Source organism: Ictidomys tridecemlineatus, chromosome 3 (genome assembly GCF_052094955.1).
Source record: "Ictidomys tridecemlineatus isolate mIctTri1 chromosome 3, mIctTri1.hap1, whole genome shotgun sequence".
Lineage (NCBI taxonomy): Eukaryota > Metazoa > Chordata > Mammalia > Rodentia > Sciuridae > Ictidomys > Ictidomys tridecemlineatus.
The window spans coordinates 43306454-43324631 of record NC_135479.1 but is presented as its reverse complement, the minus strand read 5'-3'; the positions used below and the strand labels follow the sequence as shown (position 1 = coordinate 43324631).

Genomic DNA, 18178 nt, shown 5'->3' with positions numbered 1-18178 from the left:
ATGTGGCATATATACACAATAAAATATTACTCAGCAATAAAAGAGAATAAAATCATGGCATTTGCAGGTAAATGGATGGAGTTAAGAGAAGATAATGCTAAGTGAAGTTAGCCAATCCCAAATAACCAAATGCCAAATGTTTTCTTTGCTATAAGGAAGCTGATTCATAGTGGGATAGAGAGTGGGAGTATGGGAGGAATAGACGAACTCTAGGTAGGTCAGAGGGGTTGGAGGGGAAGGGAGGGGGTATGGGGTTATTAATGATGGTGGAATGTGATGATCATTATTAGCCAAAGAAAGGTATGAAGACACAAATTGGTGTGAATATACTATGTATGCAACCAGAGATATGAAAAATTGTGCTCTATATGTGTAATAAGAATTGTAATGCATTCTGCTGTCATGTGTAAATAAAAAAAGAGCCATTGCATGCCAATACATTCAATAATAATAACAATAATAATAATAATAATAATAATAAATTGTACATTTCAAACTTTCTAAGACTATAGGTTTCAAATGTTCTCATCCCCCCCCCAAAAAAAACCAAAAACTAGTTAAGCCGGGCATGGTGGCACATGCCTGTAATCCATTCCAGCAGCTCAGGAAACTGAGGCAGGAGGATTGTGAGTTCAAAGCCAGCCTCAGCAGCAGTGAGGTGGTAAGCAACTCAGTGAGACACTGTCTCTAAATAAAATACAAAAAAAAGCTGGAGATGTGGCTCAGTATTTGAATGCCCCTGAGTTCAATTCCTGGTACCTCGACTCACCCTCCCCCCCAAAAAAAAGGTAATAGATGTTAATTATCTTGGTTTAATTATTCTACATGTATTTATAAGTCATAACATCACATTATGCTCCATAAATATATACAATATAATCATGAATCATCAATTTACAATGTAAAACAAAAAAGAGTCCTAGGAGTTGCCCTATATTACTATTAGGGCAAGACTGAAGGTACTCAGGCATTACGGTCACAAGTCTCTTTCTTTCCTGGACATAGAAATCACCCAGGGGATTCTGATCCCAGGGCTTGGGTAGAAACCTGGAAGATGTATTTATAGAAAGCATCCCAGGTCATTCTTATGTCTTGGACTAAAATTTTGAGATGTCTCTCTCAAAGTATCTTGGCCTATTGCTTCTAGCCTGAGTCAAATCTTTGATAGCTCCTGCTTATGCTCTCAGCATGATAGTTACCCTTGTACTCAGCCAGAGATGCATCACCCAGGTTGAGAACAGGGGAATAAATGTGATTTTAATTGTTCCCATGTTAATCATACCTATTTAGGACTTAAAAAAAACTGTTTTGATTGAAATAAAATCAAATGACTAAGAGTAATAAAAACAGCTGCTAGTTTTAAGTGTGACTTTTTGTCCAACAATGTTTGAAGCAGGTCTTTATCTTTCAAAGAAGAAAGACTAAGACAATCTGACAGATTTTAAAATACAAAAGAATTTTCAGGGACTGGGGTTGTGGCTCAGCAGGTAGAGTGCTCATCTAGCATGTGCAAGATGCTGGGTTCAATCCTCAGCACTACATTAAATAAATAAATAAATAAATAAATAAATAAATAAAGGTATTGTGTCCAACTGCAACTAAAAAAATATTTGAAATTTTTTTCCAGTAAGAACTGGGAAATTGAATGCCTCTAATAATCCAAAAGAAATTATTGAAATTAAAATTATTACTTTAAGCCCATAGAAGGACTTCAGAATTCTCTAAGAAAATAAGCATTCAAAAATAAACTTTGAAGTTTGAAAATAAAAGCATACAAGCAGCTTAATAGTACAGAAGATCCTGTGTCTGTGCTACCAAAAGATTAATTGGTGTTTTAAAGGAAGTGCTAAATTCCTCTGATGCCACTTCTAAACAGCCAAACCTCCCAGTCCCTTCTGCTTGTCTCTCATTCTGCTCTTCCCCTAATCCTTCTCCCTCTGCTATTTTCTCTTTCTTCCTCTCTCTGCACAGCATTGTCTTCAATTTCCATCTTCATTCCTACATGGCTTTCTATTCTGTGCCTCTTACACCCAGCTTTTGCTCATTATGCATTCACTAAGTTCCTGGCTCATTACACAAACATTTATTAGGTAATATGGACTGTACCATTTTTTAATATTTATTTTTTAGTTGTAGTTTGACACAATACCTTTATTTGTTTATTTTTAGGTGGTGCTGAGGATCAAACCCAGGTCTTCGCACATGCTAGGCAAATACTCTACCGCTGAGCCACAACCCCAGCCCAAACTGTACCATTTTTAACTATGAATTCTGCCATTATTAAGCTTATGGTCCAAGGGCAGAACAGATTAGTAAACAGCACAGTGTAATAAATACTAAGTATTTATGGATTCTCATGATGCAAAAACAAATTCACAAATTGGTTTTCTATCATATTTTCATCTGCTTGAAATATTTTTCTCCTTTTCTTTGCCTGACTAGATCTTCCATATGCTGTAGGTTTCAGCTCAGATATCATTTCTTCCTATTTACTGATGCCCCAATTTAGACACAAAATCTTGTTTTGTGCCTCAGAGCCATTGTACATAAGCTTCCAAATATAATCTTAATGGATTTCAAATTGATTGTGTTACTCATTCCAGGAAATGAATAACATTTCTCTTTTGTAGCCTGTATTATTTCATGAGATGTTTATATCAATCAGCAGAATTCTACAGCACCCAAAACTCTGGGCAGTATAGAATAGATATAACTTATAAGCAAATCCTAAATATAACTCTCCATTTAAGGGAACTGGAAGGGAGGAAAATCTACAATGTGGTAGTTACAGAAATGGTCACAGATTCTTCACATTCCCATATGTATAATTCTGTGCGCAATGCAACTTTGCAGCTCTTCCTATTTCTGCATTCCTTATATCTGTGGTTATGTGACTTATAATAAGCCATTGACAAACAGGATGCAAGGAGAAAGTTGAAAAGTACTTAACCATTGGGGCTTGTCTTCTTTTATTGAATTTGGGAGGCCTCCCACCATACCTTGGAAATAAGCCTAGCTTAGCCTTCTAGATGATGATCCAGTTACTGCCATTATTCTTGCAAATAGCCAAACACTAGTAAAATGATCAAGGCTATCAACTGCCATCTTACTACAATGTATAAGGGAGTCTAATCAATAACATGTGAAGCAGAGATGAGTCAGGAACTCAGTCCAAAGTTACCTACCCACAAAATCATGGGCAAATAATTGGTATTGCTTTAAGCTACTAAGTTGGGGTAATTTTTTTAATGCATAAAAGCTAATTAATAAAACAGTTTACTAAAAAAAAAAACATGGGTTTTTTAAAAAAGGCACAGTGTAAATCTACCTGATTAAAGAGTAGAAGCAAAAATGCTTCCTAACCCTGGTTGTGACAATCCAAATTCTGTCTATACATTTAAGCTGTACAAGGAAAATCTTTCACTTATAGCAATATTTTCCTAGATTATATAAAAATTGAAAGTTGAATTTCCTCAAAACTGGTTCTAACCATATTAAGTGGATAACATACCATGAACTTTGAGTGACCCCAGTATACTAGAACATTTTTGGACCTATCTGAAAACTCCTCTTTGAACTGCTAAAAAATGGTACTTGTTTTAACCAATCATGTACAGACCTATGAACAGACTTACTATGACCCACAGTGTGGTAGTTTTAAATTCTTATAACTATCATACAGCTCCCTTCCTAACAATTAAAACCCCCTGAATATATCCTTTCCACAAACTATTCAGTGAATGATCCACTGGTATGTATTCCCTTGCTAGGCAAGTTAATAAACTTATGCTTGCATTTTTTTTTAAAGCTCTGGTAGTCTTAGTTTCACAAAGTTAAATTAAATTAGATTTCTTGTCATTCTGGGAGCATGCCTATGTTGTTACCATGCTAAGTATCCCATAGAAAAATCCATATATTACATGTGTCTACTTTGTCATTATACTTAGTTAATTCTTAGTTTATTTTTGTTTATTCAACATATATCTTACTATAAAATGAGGATCCTGAGAAAACATGCAATGACTTAGGAAAAATCTAAATAATTGGTTAGTCAATGACATTTGAGCAGATAAATACTTAGGCCTATTTGGATTTTTTTTAAATGATGAAGAATATTTAGCACAACATCCTCCTTAAATACTGATGATTAAATCCCAAGACGTAAAAATTAAGTTTTGCTTCAAATTAAGGGAAGTGTGAAAATAAGGTGACTCTCCTATAGTCATCCATCACTCATTAAAACATATCTCATAATAATCTTATATATCTAACATATATTTGTTGAGCATCTTCATAAGACATGGCATTAGATGCTGGGGTAATGAAAATATGATAGACATAATTCCTGTTTATATGTAGCAGGGGAAAAAAACATTATAACTGCAATTAGTCCAATAAAAGAGGAACACGGGATTCTCTGAGGAGCATGAAAGGAAGGTACAAACCCAGTTTCACAATAAAGTGCTATCTGTGCTGAACTTTAAATGATTGGTGAGATAAAGAGGAGACAGGTGAAACAGATAGAGGGAATGCCATATGTAAAGACGCTGAGGTAGGAAGAAGCACAGGATGTTTGAAGAACTGAAATAAATCCCACATACCTGGAGTGTAGAGTGTGAGGAGAGAGTTAAGAGCCAGGCCAGACAAGGAAGTTCTTATGGGCCTCCTTAAGGATTTTGATCTTTATTCTAAAAGTAAATGGATGAATTAAAAGGTTTTGCATTGGGGAACATGATAAGATTAACCTTTTTTAAAAATCACTCCAGTTACAGACAAAGAATAGATTTAAAAAGGGCAAAAGAAGCTGTAAACATACCAATTCAAAGGCTATTGCATGAGGGGTTAGAGTTCTATCAGTGGTAGAACACTTGCCTAGCAACTGTGAGGCACTAGGTTCAATTCTCAGCACCACATAAAGATAAATAAATAAATAAAATAAAGCTATATTTAAAAAAGAAGAAGACTATTGTATGAGTACAGGCAAGAGACAGTAGCCTAGACTAGGATGAAAGCAGTGAGAGAATGTTGGAAAAGAAAGAGAGAGAGAGAGAGAGAGAGAGAGAGAGAGAAAGGAGCCAAAATTACTGGGACCTAATAATTAAGTAGAAATGAGCAGTGAGGAGGCAGAAGGTATCTAAGGTTGATACCTTGGATTTTGGCTTAAGGGTCTGGATGGATGACCATGTAGACATTGACTTGTTCAATTTAGGTGCTTGTGAAATATCAAGAGCAGATTTTGAATAGATAATTGGACGCACTAGTAGAGAGCTCAAAGAAGATGTTTGGGTAAGAGATATAAATCTCTAGGTGGCATCTGATGTGATGGCTGAAGTAGGACAGAAGATGTAAAAATCAAGGCAGTTGGATGTAAGGTCTTCAGCCATTAGAAGACAATCTTTAATGAACAAAAGCAAATTATATCTTCTTTTTGAGGATATCAGTAACTGGACAGTTTAAAAATGAATTAATAGAATTAAATGATAAATCCTAAGAATTTATAGGTATCTTAGAAGGTCTTAGGTGTTTCTACTTTGGATCAACCACACCTTATCAGGCATTATACCAGGTGTCCAGGTTTAGCTAGAGGGAACTTGACTCTGAACTTTACTTCAGTCTCTTGGACATTAGGAATGTTCTATACCACAGAAGCAGATCAGATTCATTCAACATTAAGTTGCATGGTAGAGTATAGAATATTAGGATATCATCTAAAGAGACCATGGTTTCTCAGTTCATAAGAAGAATAATTTCTAAGTACTTAATAATGAGATAAATACACATATAAGTATCATTTAGAGCCAGAAATGAAACTAGTTGGTGTATATAAATTATTATTGGAAGTTGAACAAAATTAGAAGCTACTTGAATAAAGTCCTACTACATGCTCTTGTATATAACAGTCACTTAAATATTTCAAAAAGTATGTCCCTAATCTATTGACTCACTTTTGGCATAATCTGCTTTTTACTGGATTAATACAATCTTGATAATTCAATGCAGACTAACAACGTAATTAATATTACCAATATCACCTTTGGAGAAGCACTTGCAGGATTTCCTAGCATAATTTAAGCACAAGAGTTTGGCTTGGTAAAGGGGTGGCAGGTGGTCTGAAGAGTGAGCAGACAGCTGTCTAGGAAGCCACTGTCTCCCAGCAACTGAGGAAAACCCTATCAAGAATGAAACATACTTTCTAGCTTGCCAAGTCCTAGTGCTGGCAACTTGTAAGGATGAGTTAGACATTTTTAGCTGTTTTGTTTTTTTCTATAAATACAAAGTACTTTGAAGTAAATCTTAGAATGTTTTGCAGATAACACATTCCAATAGAAGCCTACACAATGGATTTTGGCACAGTTTGTATGAGTTTCTTGAACACCATACATGCATTAATCTGCAGGAAATTATAATAAAATTAAGACACGGGTCTCTTCCCCTTTTAATTTTACTTGGTTTTGTGCATCCTTAATGTCTAAGCATTTATACTGACATTCTTCTCTTCTATGTAACTGTGGTAGAGAAAGTAATTCTTTGGAATATCTCTTTATGATTCTTTCTCTTTGTGGATCAAATGTTCCAATATTAATATGTAAGGCTAATGAAGAGAAGTAACTGGAAATAATGTCCAAAACATATCTTGAGATGCAACACAGATCCTATAGTGACTACAAAATAGGCAATAGATTCAAGGATCATAGATCACTTCTAAACCATAACTGGGTAGGCATCACATACAAGTTTTTGTTTAGGGTCTTTTTAGATCTATTTCCTGGCTTATTTGAATTCTTATTCTAGGATCTTCTGTGTCACAGCTGGTGGAGAAAAGAGAGGACATGTATAGTGTAATAGGCCTTATTTCCCTGGAATAGTTCAAAAGGCTAACATTAATAATCTTCCCTGTTTATTATTTAAATTTTTTATTTAAAAAAATCATATAGTAAAATTAAACCTTTTAATGCCTAGTTTTTAATTTTCAACACATGTATCAATATATGTAGCCATTATCATAAATAAGCTATACAAGTTTATAATCTTTTTTTTTTTTTGGTACTCAGGATCTAATCTAGGGACACTTTACTGCTGGGCCATATCCCCAGCCCTCTTTATTTTTTATTTTGATACACAGTCTCACTAAGTTGCTGAAGGCCTCGATAAATTGCTAACGCTGGCCTCAAACTTGCAATCCTCCTGTCTTGCCTCCCGAGTTGTTGGGATTACAGATGTGTACCACCATGCCCAGTTTGTAATCTTATTTTTAAGAGTAAATATTTCATTATCAATTCACAATCAGGTAGTAAGAATGTTTCAAATACTTATGCCCAAGTACCAGAAGTATCTGTCAAATGGAAAAGATACTAAGAGGAAAGAAAACATGTAGAAAAGCAAATTCTGCAAACTTAATCTACTTTAGAGTTGTGCAAAATTTCATATATAAAGAAATTAAAATCAACTTTGATTCCAGACCTATCTTTTAGGAACCCCAGTGAAAAGTAGTAAATTATATTGTATATGGAAACCCTACAAACAGCAGTGATGTTGTATTTTTTAGTTAAGAATCTACCACTATAAAAATATCCAAATAAATAAGAAATGTCTTCTCTATCTATTGTTATAAGACACCAAACAGAGATGAATAAATCCCCTTCTGACCTGGGAAGAAGACAGACAAAAACTTTGTGATAAAGTAGAGGCAACTTTTAACATTATTAACAGAAGATAAAGTCTTGACAAACCAATACAAATTTTGTCTTCTTAAAAATTGAATATAAATAAGAAAAATGCTCATTTCTAAAATGAACTGACCTATCCAAGGTTCTGTAATGAATTGAGGACAACACAATGATACAGGTCAAAGAATTTTTAAGCAGGACAATTTTACTAAAATTGCTGGATATACAAGTTTTAAGTCTGTAGACATTAGGAGCAGCACATGCTCTTGTAAAGCATCCTAAGAATTTCTGAAAATTCTGCAAGTTCCTGAAACAGTCATCTTGATGACCTATAAATCTTGGATTTTTGTCAGAGAGAGATGAAGCTTAAATCCTAGCAAGCCAGATAAACAAAGCATCTTTGATGAACTCTTCTGTGAAATTCCTACAGGTGTTTCGCCCATGGAAACTCAAGTTCTGAGTCTCAACTGAACCTAAGTATTCAACTCCCAATTCAGGAAACATCAGTGAAATAACATGTCATAAGCCTATAATCCTAGAGGTTCCTGAGGCTGAGGAAGGAGGATCATGAGTTCAAGCTAGCCTCAGCAACTTAGTGAGACCCTGTCTCAATATAAAATTAAAAAAGGGATGAGGATGTGGCTCAATGGGTAAGGGCCCCAGGTTCAATCCCTGGTACAGAAAAGGAAAACAAACAAACAAACAAAAACACCTAATTCCCTTGTATTATGTCATTGGTTAGCAAGGGATTCTCACTCATTTGTGTTGTATTTCTTATTATAGATACTGATAAATTCCTAGAGTTTTATACGCTGTTGAGATTTACCTATCTAACAAAGAAGGATTTGTCAATATATTGGTTTAGAGGCTTGATACCAGTTTCCAAATTGTATTTCCTTTTATAGAAATAGATCTAAATGCAACCTAATATATTGCTCTATAAGAACAAATAGTGAGCAGAAATTTCCTTAAGCTATTTATTAAATTCAGTGATACTGCTTCCTGCATGCTGCTGGAACTTTTCATTAGTACTAAAACTCCCTTAGTTGGGTTTCTCTTGAATTCGGTATTAAAATTTTAGTATGCATAATAAACTCCTGTGGAATTTGTTTTAAATGCATTCCTATAGGTTCTGATTCAGGAGGTCTGAGTAATAATCCAGAAATATGTACTTTTCTTTTTTTCAGTGCTGGGGATGGAACCCAGAGCCCTGTAGACAGAATCTGAACATTTAACCAAGTATCTAGGTGATTCTGATGTCCCTGGTAGGCAATCATACTCTAAAGAAACTATTTCGCTTGAAAATAAAATTTCATGGGCTGGGGTTATAGCTCAGTGGTAGAGTGCTTACCTAGCGTATGTGAGTCCCCTCATAAAAATAAATAAGTAAATGAAATAAAGGCATTGTGTCCATCTACAACTAAAATAAAAATTTTCATGCCCACACCCACACATAAAACAAAATAAGAATTTTGTGCATGTATCTCTATGTTCCAGAATGATATATATATATATCATTATATATATATGATATATATATGATATATATATATATACCTAATTACAAAAGAATTATTAGGAGCTGGGGAAATAGTTCAGTGGTAGAACAATTGTCTAACAATTGTCTAGCATATACAAGACCCCAGGCTCTATCCCTACCCACCAACCCCCCGAAAAATTATTATGCTAAAGCTTCTAATTAGTTGTTTATCCTATAGGATGGTCACTAAAACAAGTCACAAAGAATTTTAGGTTCCTTCATAAACGTATAGGGTTCATGACAGAAGGTATTCAAAAGAAAATATGGGAAGAGGTTCAGAAATTCAAAGTGTATTGCTGTCTAGGTCTAGAATAGATGGGGTAGATTTCATATAGACCAGGGGTCAGCAAACCAAATCTGGCCCATTGCCAGTTTTTTATGGCTCAAAAGCTAAGAGTGGTTGTTGTATTTTAAAATAGTTTTTAAAAAAATCAAATGAAGAATAATATTTTATGGCATGGAAAGATGATATGAAATTCAAATTTCAGTATCCATAAATAAAGTTTCATTGGAACACAGTCATGCTCATTTATTTACAGATTGTCTTTCAGTGTTTTTGCACTACAGCAGCAGAATTAAGTAGTTGTGACTCAATTTGCCAAGCAAAAAGCTTTTAACTTTTATGTAATCAAATTTATCATCATTTTTATGGCTTTGAGTCATGGTTTAAAAAAAGAATTTCTCTGGTATAAAACAATTTAAATCCTGTTTTTTTTGTATGGCATCATTTTTCATACACAGATCCTTAGTAGGATATAGTCTAAGGACCAAGAAAAGCTTCCAGTAAATCTTAAACCTCTTTTAGTATTTTTGTTCTCAGTAGGCTTATTGCCATTATTATTTTGGAGCTATTTTATAGAAATCATAGGATAAGGCAAACCAGGTAATTATGTCAATGTTGTTAGGAACCAAAATTTCAGTATTAAAAAAAAAAAAGAAATACAAATGTAAAATCAAGGAAATTATATAAAAATCCTGAAACATTGTATTTTTTGTTTTGTTTTGTTTTGTTTGTTGTTGTTGTTTGTGGTGTTGGGGATTGAACCCAGGGCCTTGTGCATGGGAGGCAAGCACTCTACCAAGAAATGTTGTATTTGATACAATAAAGTTATCAATATGAACTCATTATTTTAAAAGTTATATTTCTTTTTTTAAATTATTTTGTTGTGGGTGGACACAATATCTCTATTTTATTCATTTATTTTTATGTGGTGCTGAGGAACAAACCCAGTTCCTCACACATGCTAGGCAAGTGCTCTACCACTGTGCTACAACCGCAGTCCCATATTTCTTATCCAGTATTTCAATGAAGGAAGTAGAAAAATTTTAATTTATTTCTTCTGGGATCAATGTAGTAGTGTTTAAAAGAGTTATATTCCCATTGTGTAAGCCTTTGGCCTACTGATGCACTGAGTTTTTTTATTCTTATATTATCCAGTCTGCTTCTTTCACGTTATCAATGCTCAAACTAGATGTACTTGCTATTTTTCTTGTAGGTGTGTTTGGCAGTTGGGTTCAGGCCATAGCATTTTTTTTCCATGTAAGATTAAAAAAACAAAAAAATGTAAAAAGTTCACATAGAATAACTATTCCTATCCATTATAGTTAGTTGTTCAAAGGAGACTGAAAAAAATATTTCACTTAAAGATTTTTGTCACACTAAAGGAGTTTCTATCCTATTATTATTCTGATTTGGAGTGTGTATATATACATATTTAAAAAAAATAAATTTTATTAAGGTGAAATTTAAAAATTATATTTCTTAATCCTGAAAGGCCTTGAAACAATGACAATACAAAATGTATGAGCACTCCCATTCATTTCCTGGGGCTGGGGTTATAGCTCAGTGGTAGAGCGCTTGTGTAGCACATATGAGGTACTTGTTCGATCCTCAGCACCACATATAAATAAATAAAATAAAGGTATCCCTCTACAAATAAGTAAAAATTTAAAAATACATTCATTTCTTAAGTTAATTAATAAGTATAATCAGATTGCAATAAAGGTTTTTTCTGGTTTTCTCTCCTCAGGATCCCCAACCCCCCAAATACACAAGTTGTTCATATAAAAAGTAAACACATGATAACTAGAAGACATTAGAAAAAAGAAGAGCAAATAATGGTCACCAGCACTCAGATTAATAGAAATGTTTTTAAAAGCCTCAATGATTAATACAGTGTGGTACTAGCACATAAAAGGGAAACAGACAAACAGAACAAGAATTGGAAAAATCTAGAAATATACTGTAAAATATGCAGGGGTTTAGACTAAAGGTTCTTCTTAAATTGGTGGGGCAAAGATAAACTATTCCACAATTTTTATTGGGACTGCTAAGTAGTCATTTGAAAAAGGATAAAGTTGGATTCCTACCTTCATATTATACTAGGATATATTCCAAATGGATAATATATAAAATGAAAGTTAAAAGCCTAATAATTCCAGAAAAAACATGGGAGAATTCTTTTAATATTTTGGAATATAACACTGATTCAAAATCTGGATGCTAGAAAAATAAAAATTAAATTCAACTCCACATGAATAAAAAAAATAATGCATGACAAAAGATAAATGGTAAGTGAAAATTGGGGAAATATTTGTAACTCACATTATATGCTTTTATGTAAAAGGAAGAAAATTAAGAATTCATATTTTATGTGCTAATCTATGCATAAAGGAACTCTATAGAGTTTTAGAAAACTAAAAATAGTAGTTATCTATGGCAGAGGTGGAGTACTAGGTGGATGGAAGATAAGAATGGAAGGAGAATTTTCCACTTTTTATATAATTTGCCTTTTGAACCAGAAGACTATATCACTTATCTGGAAAGTTCAACTTTTAGGTAGTCCCAGATGTCATATAGCCTACTTTTCAGTGCAAGGAGAATAAATAGAGAAATAAACACATACTTAGCATCCTAGTGAGACAAATCTATGAATACAAAGAACTTTTTATGGACTTCGTTAGTCTTCACAGTGCCTCAAAAAAGTGAGACACTCTTTGAATAACCATAAAATCATTTTTTGAAAGTTCTGTTTATATTAATATTATTGTTCTACTAGATTTTCAATGTAAGGAAATAGAAAATCAATTGAAAATAGTAGAAATTTTACCTGTAGCAAATAGTGTCAGGAACATACACCTTCAGTTCTTCTGTGACATCTCTCATCACCCTCTGGTAACCAGACATTTTTGGAGCTTTGACATAAGAAGGATTGTTTCTCATTAAATATTCTCCCAAATAATTAATTGGATCAAACTTGGTTGGAGTATCAGCTTCTGTCAAAATCTTTTTCTTTTCTAATTGCATTAACATTTTTTCCACTCCAGGAACTAAGGTGGGAAGAAGTTTGTCCAGCAAATATGCACGAGTTTTCAGTGTCGTAGTTTCAGTATCAAACCACTGTTGGGCTAAATTATCCTTAGGGAGTTTTTTTTCAGACTTTTTTTCTAGTTCCTTCTTTAGATTATCTTTATCTATTATTTTCTGCTGTATTTTCCGGGCACTCGCCTCCACTCTTTCCAAAATATTTTTCCTCCATGGTTGTTCTAGCTTTGATTTTGGTTTAGTTTCATCTAAAGAAAAAATCACTTTTTCAGGTTTTCTAATCACAACATTCCCTGAGACTTCAGGGATAGCGTCCTTTGTTGAACTAGTTGGAATTTCTGGCTGTCTCACCAGCTTTGATTCTAAGAGGGAAAAAAAAAAGTGAAATGTAAGAAATATTAGAAGTGGATTTTAAGGGGCTGGGGACATAGCTCAGTTGGTAGAGTCCCTGCCTCACATGCACAAGGCTCTGGGCTCGATCCCCAACACCTCAGGGAAAAAAAAAAAGAAGAAGTAGATTTTAATCATCAAAATTTTAGCATACCATTACAAAAACGTTTTGTACATCCATTTACACAGCATATTGGAACACCATCAGCTGAAAGTGTCAGAAAGTTTGGCAACGGTCATTCAAACCATAAAAACATTTACTGTTACTGTTGACTTATTCAGGAGTTAACATCAGCTCTGTAATCTCATTCAGTACTCAACCTGTTTCTGTCACTCTTAGTCCATTTTTTGCACTTGTAATTTATATCATACGATGGCTCTTACAGTTCCACGCATCACTTTCTCAGAAGAAAGTGGGTCTGTGCATGGTGACACACACCTGTGTTTCCAGCAGCTTGAGCGGCTGAGGCAGGAGGATCTCAAGTTTAAAGCCAGCCTCAGCAATATAGGGAGACCCTAGGCAAGTCAGTGAGACCCTGTCTCTAAACAAAATACAATAAAAGGGCTGGGAATGTGGCTCAGTGGTTAAGTGTCCTCTGGGTTCAATTCCTGGTACCAATAAATAAATAAATAAATAAAAGAAAAAGAAAAAAAGAATTGGGGACAAGAGGGTCTTTCTCCTCTTGAGGATCTGTCTTATTGTTCAAGAGGAGAAGAGCCCAGACTCCCCATTTATTGACAGACTTTATGGTCTGAACATCTAACCCTTCCTCCGTAATCACTGGCAGCAGACTACAGAAAACAGAAACATCCACACAAAAGCAGATAATCTCAAATGCAAATATAATTACACATGCAGAAGACTAGAGGAATATTTAAGTAAAACCATCTCCATGGCTAAATCCAACAAATGAAATAACTAATACAAATCTAAGGAATATCATTAATAGATAATAGTGTAAATCTGTTCACTACCATTATAATTCATATATCTCAGAGCAAAGAAATTAGAAGAAATAAGAAAATATTATGAACATTGTTTTTTAAAAATTAAGAGAACTTGGATGCCTGATGTTCAGATCTTGGTTTCTACTATCATTCTTGAATTAAAAAAGAAAAAACCCAGCGCTTCTTAGAGAAATGGATGATGATTTAACTGTTTTCAGACACAGCTGAAATCTACCTCTAGCTTTGCTCTTTTAAATTAATGTTTTTGTTGATTATTTATATATATATATATATAAAAACATTAGGATTCATTTTGGCAAGCATTTTTTATAACTTTATTTTACTTATTTATTTTTTATGTGGTGCTTAGATTTACATGATCCATGTCATTACTGATTTTCAAAAGATATTTGCCATTAAATTACAGTTTAAAAAACCTGAGAAAGGTTTTAATTGCCTAGGCATAAATTATATGCCTATTTCTGAACCATCCATGAGCATTCTGATTGGACAGATTTGCATCACCATCTATTCCTAGATCTAAAAAGCCAGCATAACCCTCAACTAAACCAAATGGATCAAGGAGGGGAAGGGCTGTTTCCTAATCAAACTGAGTAGACAAAAAAGATATATCACTTAAAGGAAGTAGTCAACAGCGCCAAATGCTGCAGAAAAGTCAAATGATGCAAGAAGTGGAAAGAATACATTTGATTTAGCACTCAGTTGTTTTTCACTAAACCATTTCTGTGTTTAAGAATGGATCCTAGGGACAGCAATATCTGTGGTGAGAATGGAGCCTAGACTACAGTGGGTTGAGGAGGAACTTCAAGGTAAAGTGCAGAGTGAATGACTGGACAAATTATTACAAAGAATGTGACTGTGGGGACTGGGGTTGTGGCTCAGTGATAGAGTGATTGCCTAGCATGCATGAAGCACTGAGTTCAATCCCTGGCACCACATAAAAATAAACAAATAAAATAAAGGTATTTTGTCCATCTACAAAAAAGAATGCGACTATGAAAGAAAAGATTGATTTCTTTCTCTTTTTTCTTCTGGTGAGGAAGGATTTCTCTAAAGATGGGGTTGGTTCGACTATATTTAGAGATTTAGAGGCAGGAGGCAAAGTAAAGAGAAAACAGAAGACACAGGAGAAAAATTAGATGGTGATCCTCAGGGTCGAGGAGATATGCAGGAGGTCAAAAATATATAATAGCCTTGGATGAGATGTCTCTTACACTAAACTAAGATGGCATGTAAGTTGGGAGAATTCCATCTCACAGCCTCTATTTTTTTGTAAAATAAAATAAATATCGATAAAACCAGGAATGGTAGGATCATGAGCTTGATGGGAAAGATACAATTTTGAAGTAACTGTTGTGGGTGTGGAAAGGAGTAACTACAAATATATAAGCATATTTCTAAGCAATGTTCAAAGTATATCAGAGATTAAAGACCATATATGATTGCTGAGGTGATTGGAATGGAAGAATTAATGGGAATTTTAAGGTGTTTTTTTTTTTTTTCTGACATGGATAGAGAGATAAAGTAGTTTCTTTTTTTTTTTTTTTCCTCTTCTTTTTTGAAACTGGGGATCAAACCCAGGGCTTTACACATGCAAGGCAAGTGCTTTACCACTGAGCTACAACCCAGCCCTAGTTTCAGTTCTTTTGAAATATTATCCACTGAAAATATCAGTGCTCAGCCAAATCCCAATAGAATCAGGACAATGTATTGTTGAAGCATTTTGCTTCTGTTTCTTTGAGGATACAGAGAAAAAACAGAAATATATCTGAAAATTATTTCTATACTCATTATTTTTAATGTAACTAGAAAGTAGTTATTGAGACATACTTAATCATTAATAACCCCAGTATATACTGCTACTACAATTAAAGGGTAAGAGACTAGGGCCTCCATAACTTTTGAGCAATGGGATTTTTTTTTTTTTTTTTTTTTTTTTTTTTTAATATTTATTTATTTATTTAAGTTATCGGCAGATACAACATCTTTGTTTGTATGTGGTGCTGAGGGTCGAACCCTGAGCCGCATGCATGCCAGGCCAGCGCGCTACCGCTTGAGCCACATCCCAGCCCCTGCAATGGGATTTTTAACATTATTTATTATATTTATTTTTTAGTTGGACACAATATCTTTATTTTATTTATTTATTTTTATGTGGTGTTGAGGATTGAACCCAGGGCCTCACACGTGTGAGGCGAGCCCTCTACCGCTGAGCCACAATCCCAGCCCCAACATTATTTATTATGAAATATTTAAGACACAAAAATATAAGTAGCCATTTATCTAATCCTAGCTTACAAAAAAATTACCTAGATATTAAAGCCTCTCATATATTCCAACTTTGAATGATGCTATTCTGAGTTTCATGTTTATCGTTTCCATGCATTTGTTTGTTATTATATCTAAGCAATATGATATTGTTCTCTTTTTTTTGTGTGTGTGTGGTGTTGGGGATTGAACCCAGGGCCTTGTACATGCAAGGCAAGCACTCTACTAAGTTATATCCCCAGCCCTGTTCTTATTTTTTAATTTTATAAAAATAATTTTATATCATGTGTATTCTTTAGCCTTTTTTAAAATTAAAATTATGTATGGAAAAATCACCTAATTGATAGATGCATTTTTTCATTGTCATTTTGATAGTCATTGAGTTGTTTCTAGTTTTGTTTTCAGGTTTTACTATAACAGACAATCCTAGTATGAAAATTATTGAATGTATCCTCCTGTGTACATATATGAATTTCTCTAAAGTGTATTATTAAGATTTTATTTGCAGGGGTGCTATGGTTTGAATGTTTGTTTCCCTTCAAAATTCATACATTGGGCTGGGGTTGTAGCTCAATGGCAGAGCGCTTGCCTAGCACATATGGGGCACTGCATTTGATCCTCAGCACCACATAAAAATAAATAAACAAAATAAAGATATTGTGTCCATATACAGCTAAATTTTTTTTAAATTCATACATCAGAACCTAAGACTCAATATGACAGTATTAAGAGGTGAGGGTCTTTGGGGAAGTTATTAATTCATGAGGGCTCTTCCTTCACCAAAGAATTAGTACTTTTATAAAAGCATTGATGGGAAGTATCTAGCCCCTTTTTATTGCCTTCTATCTTTTCGGCCATGTGAGGACATAGCATTCAAGCACCATCTTGGAAGCAGAGACTAAGCCCTCACCAGATACAGAGCCTGCTGGTGCCTTGATCTTAAGACTTCCTAGCTTCAATAACTATGAGCAATCAATTTATTATGTTTATAAATTATTCTGTCTATAGTATTTTATTATAGCAACAGAAATGGACTAAAACACAGGGTCATAGGTATAAGCATTTTCATTAGTTCAATGAGATATTATTAAATTATTTTCTAGAGTAACTGGTACCAATTTAGAAGATCACCAATAAGAGTAAGAATTCCTGTTGTGAAGCAGTAGTTTTTGAAATATGCTTCTTAGGATCCTGAGAAGGAGCTTCAAAGACCATAGGACTGTAAGCAACTTGTACCCTTTGTGACCAGAGCACCTGTGCTCCAATTATTTTTCATAATTGGAGAGCATAATAATATTTAATTTGGAAAAAAAGGTTTTGCTGCCTTAAAATTATCTAAAAACCAAGGCTGGAGTTATGGCTTAGTGGTAGAGCAGTAGCCTAGTATGTGTGAGGCCTTGGGTTCGATCCTCAGCACCACATAAAAATAGATAAATAAAATAAAAGTATTGTGTCTAACTATAATTAAAAAATAAAATATTTAAAAAAGTTATTTAAAAACCAATACTCTGGGGCTGGGGTTGTAGCTCAGTGGTACAACACTTGCTTGGCATGTGTGAGGCACTGGGTTCTATTTTCAGCACCATATATAAATAAATGAAATATAGTCCATCGACAATTTATGTATGTATTTGTGTGTGTGTATGTGTGTGTGGCTCCCTCTCACCTCCCTGGATATGTAACAAATTAACACTTTTTGTGGAGACAAAAATGTTTTTCCCATTTATGTCCTTAAATAGATTTTGCACTGAGGCTATACCCAGTGGGAAAATGGGAAAATGTTTCCATTTTCTTTTTGGTCACAATATTCATTAATACACAATGCTCGCTTATTTATTTATTTTTGTAGTGCTGGGGATTGAACCCAGGATCTCGTGCATGTGAGGCAAGAATTCTACCAACTGAGCTATATATCTCAAGCCTCCCTTATTTTTAAGTGTGAAAGAGAACAATTCTTTTAAGTCTACAGGTTCTAATGTACTTGCATTTCTTTTAATCTGTCCAGTACAAACCCAAGGC

The 18178-nt window shown here is 34.1% G+C and overlaps 1 protein-coding gene across 1 annotated transcript in view; it reads right to left on the bottom strand.

The window, feature by feature from the left end:
• Nucleotides 1-18178, bottom strand: part of Efcab5 (EF-hand calcium binding domain 5) — a 130766-nt gene that overhangs the window by 103558 nt on the left and 9030 nt on the right. The window contains exon 4 of the mRNA XM_078041082.1: nt 12318-12894. Coding sequence (XP_077897208.1) covers nt 12318-12894 — 577 coding nt within the window. The remainder of the gene's footprint in view (nt 1-12317; nt 12895-18178) is intronic.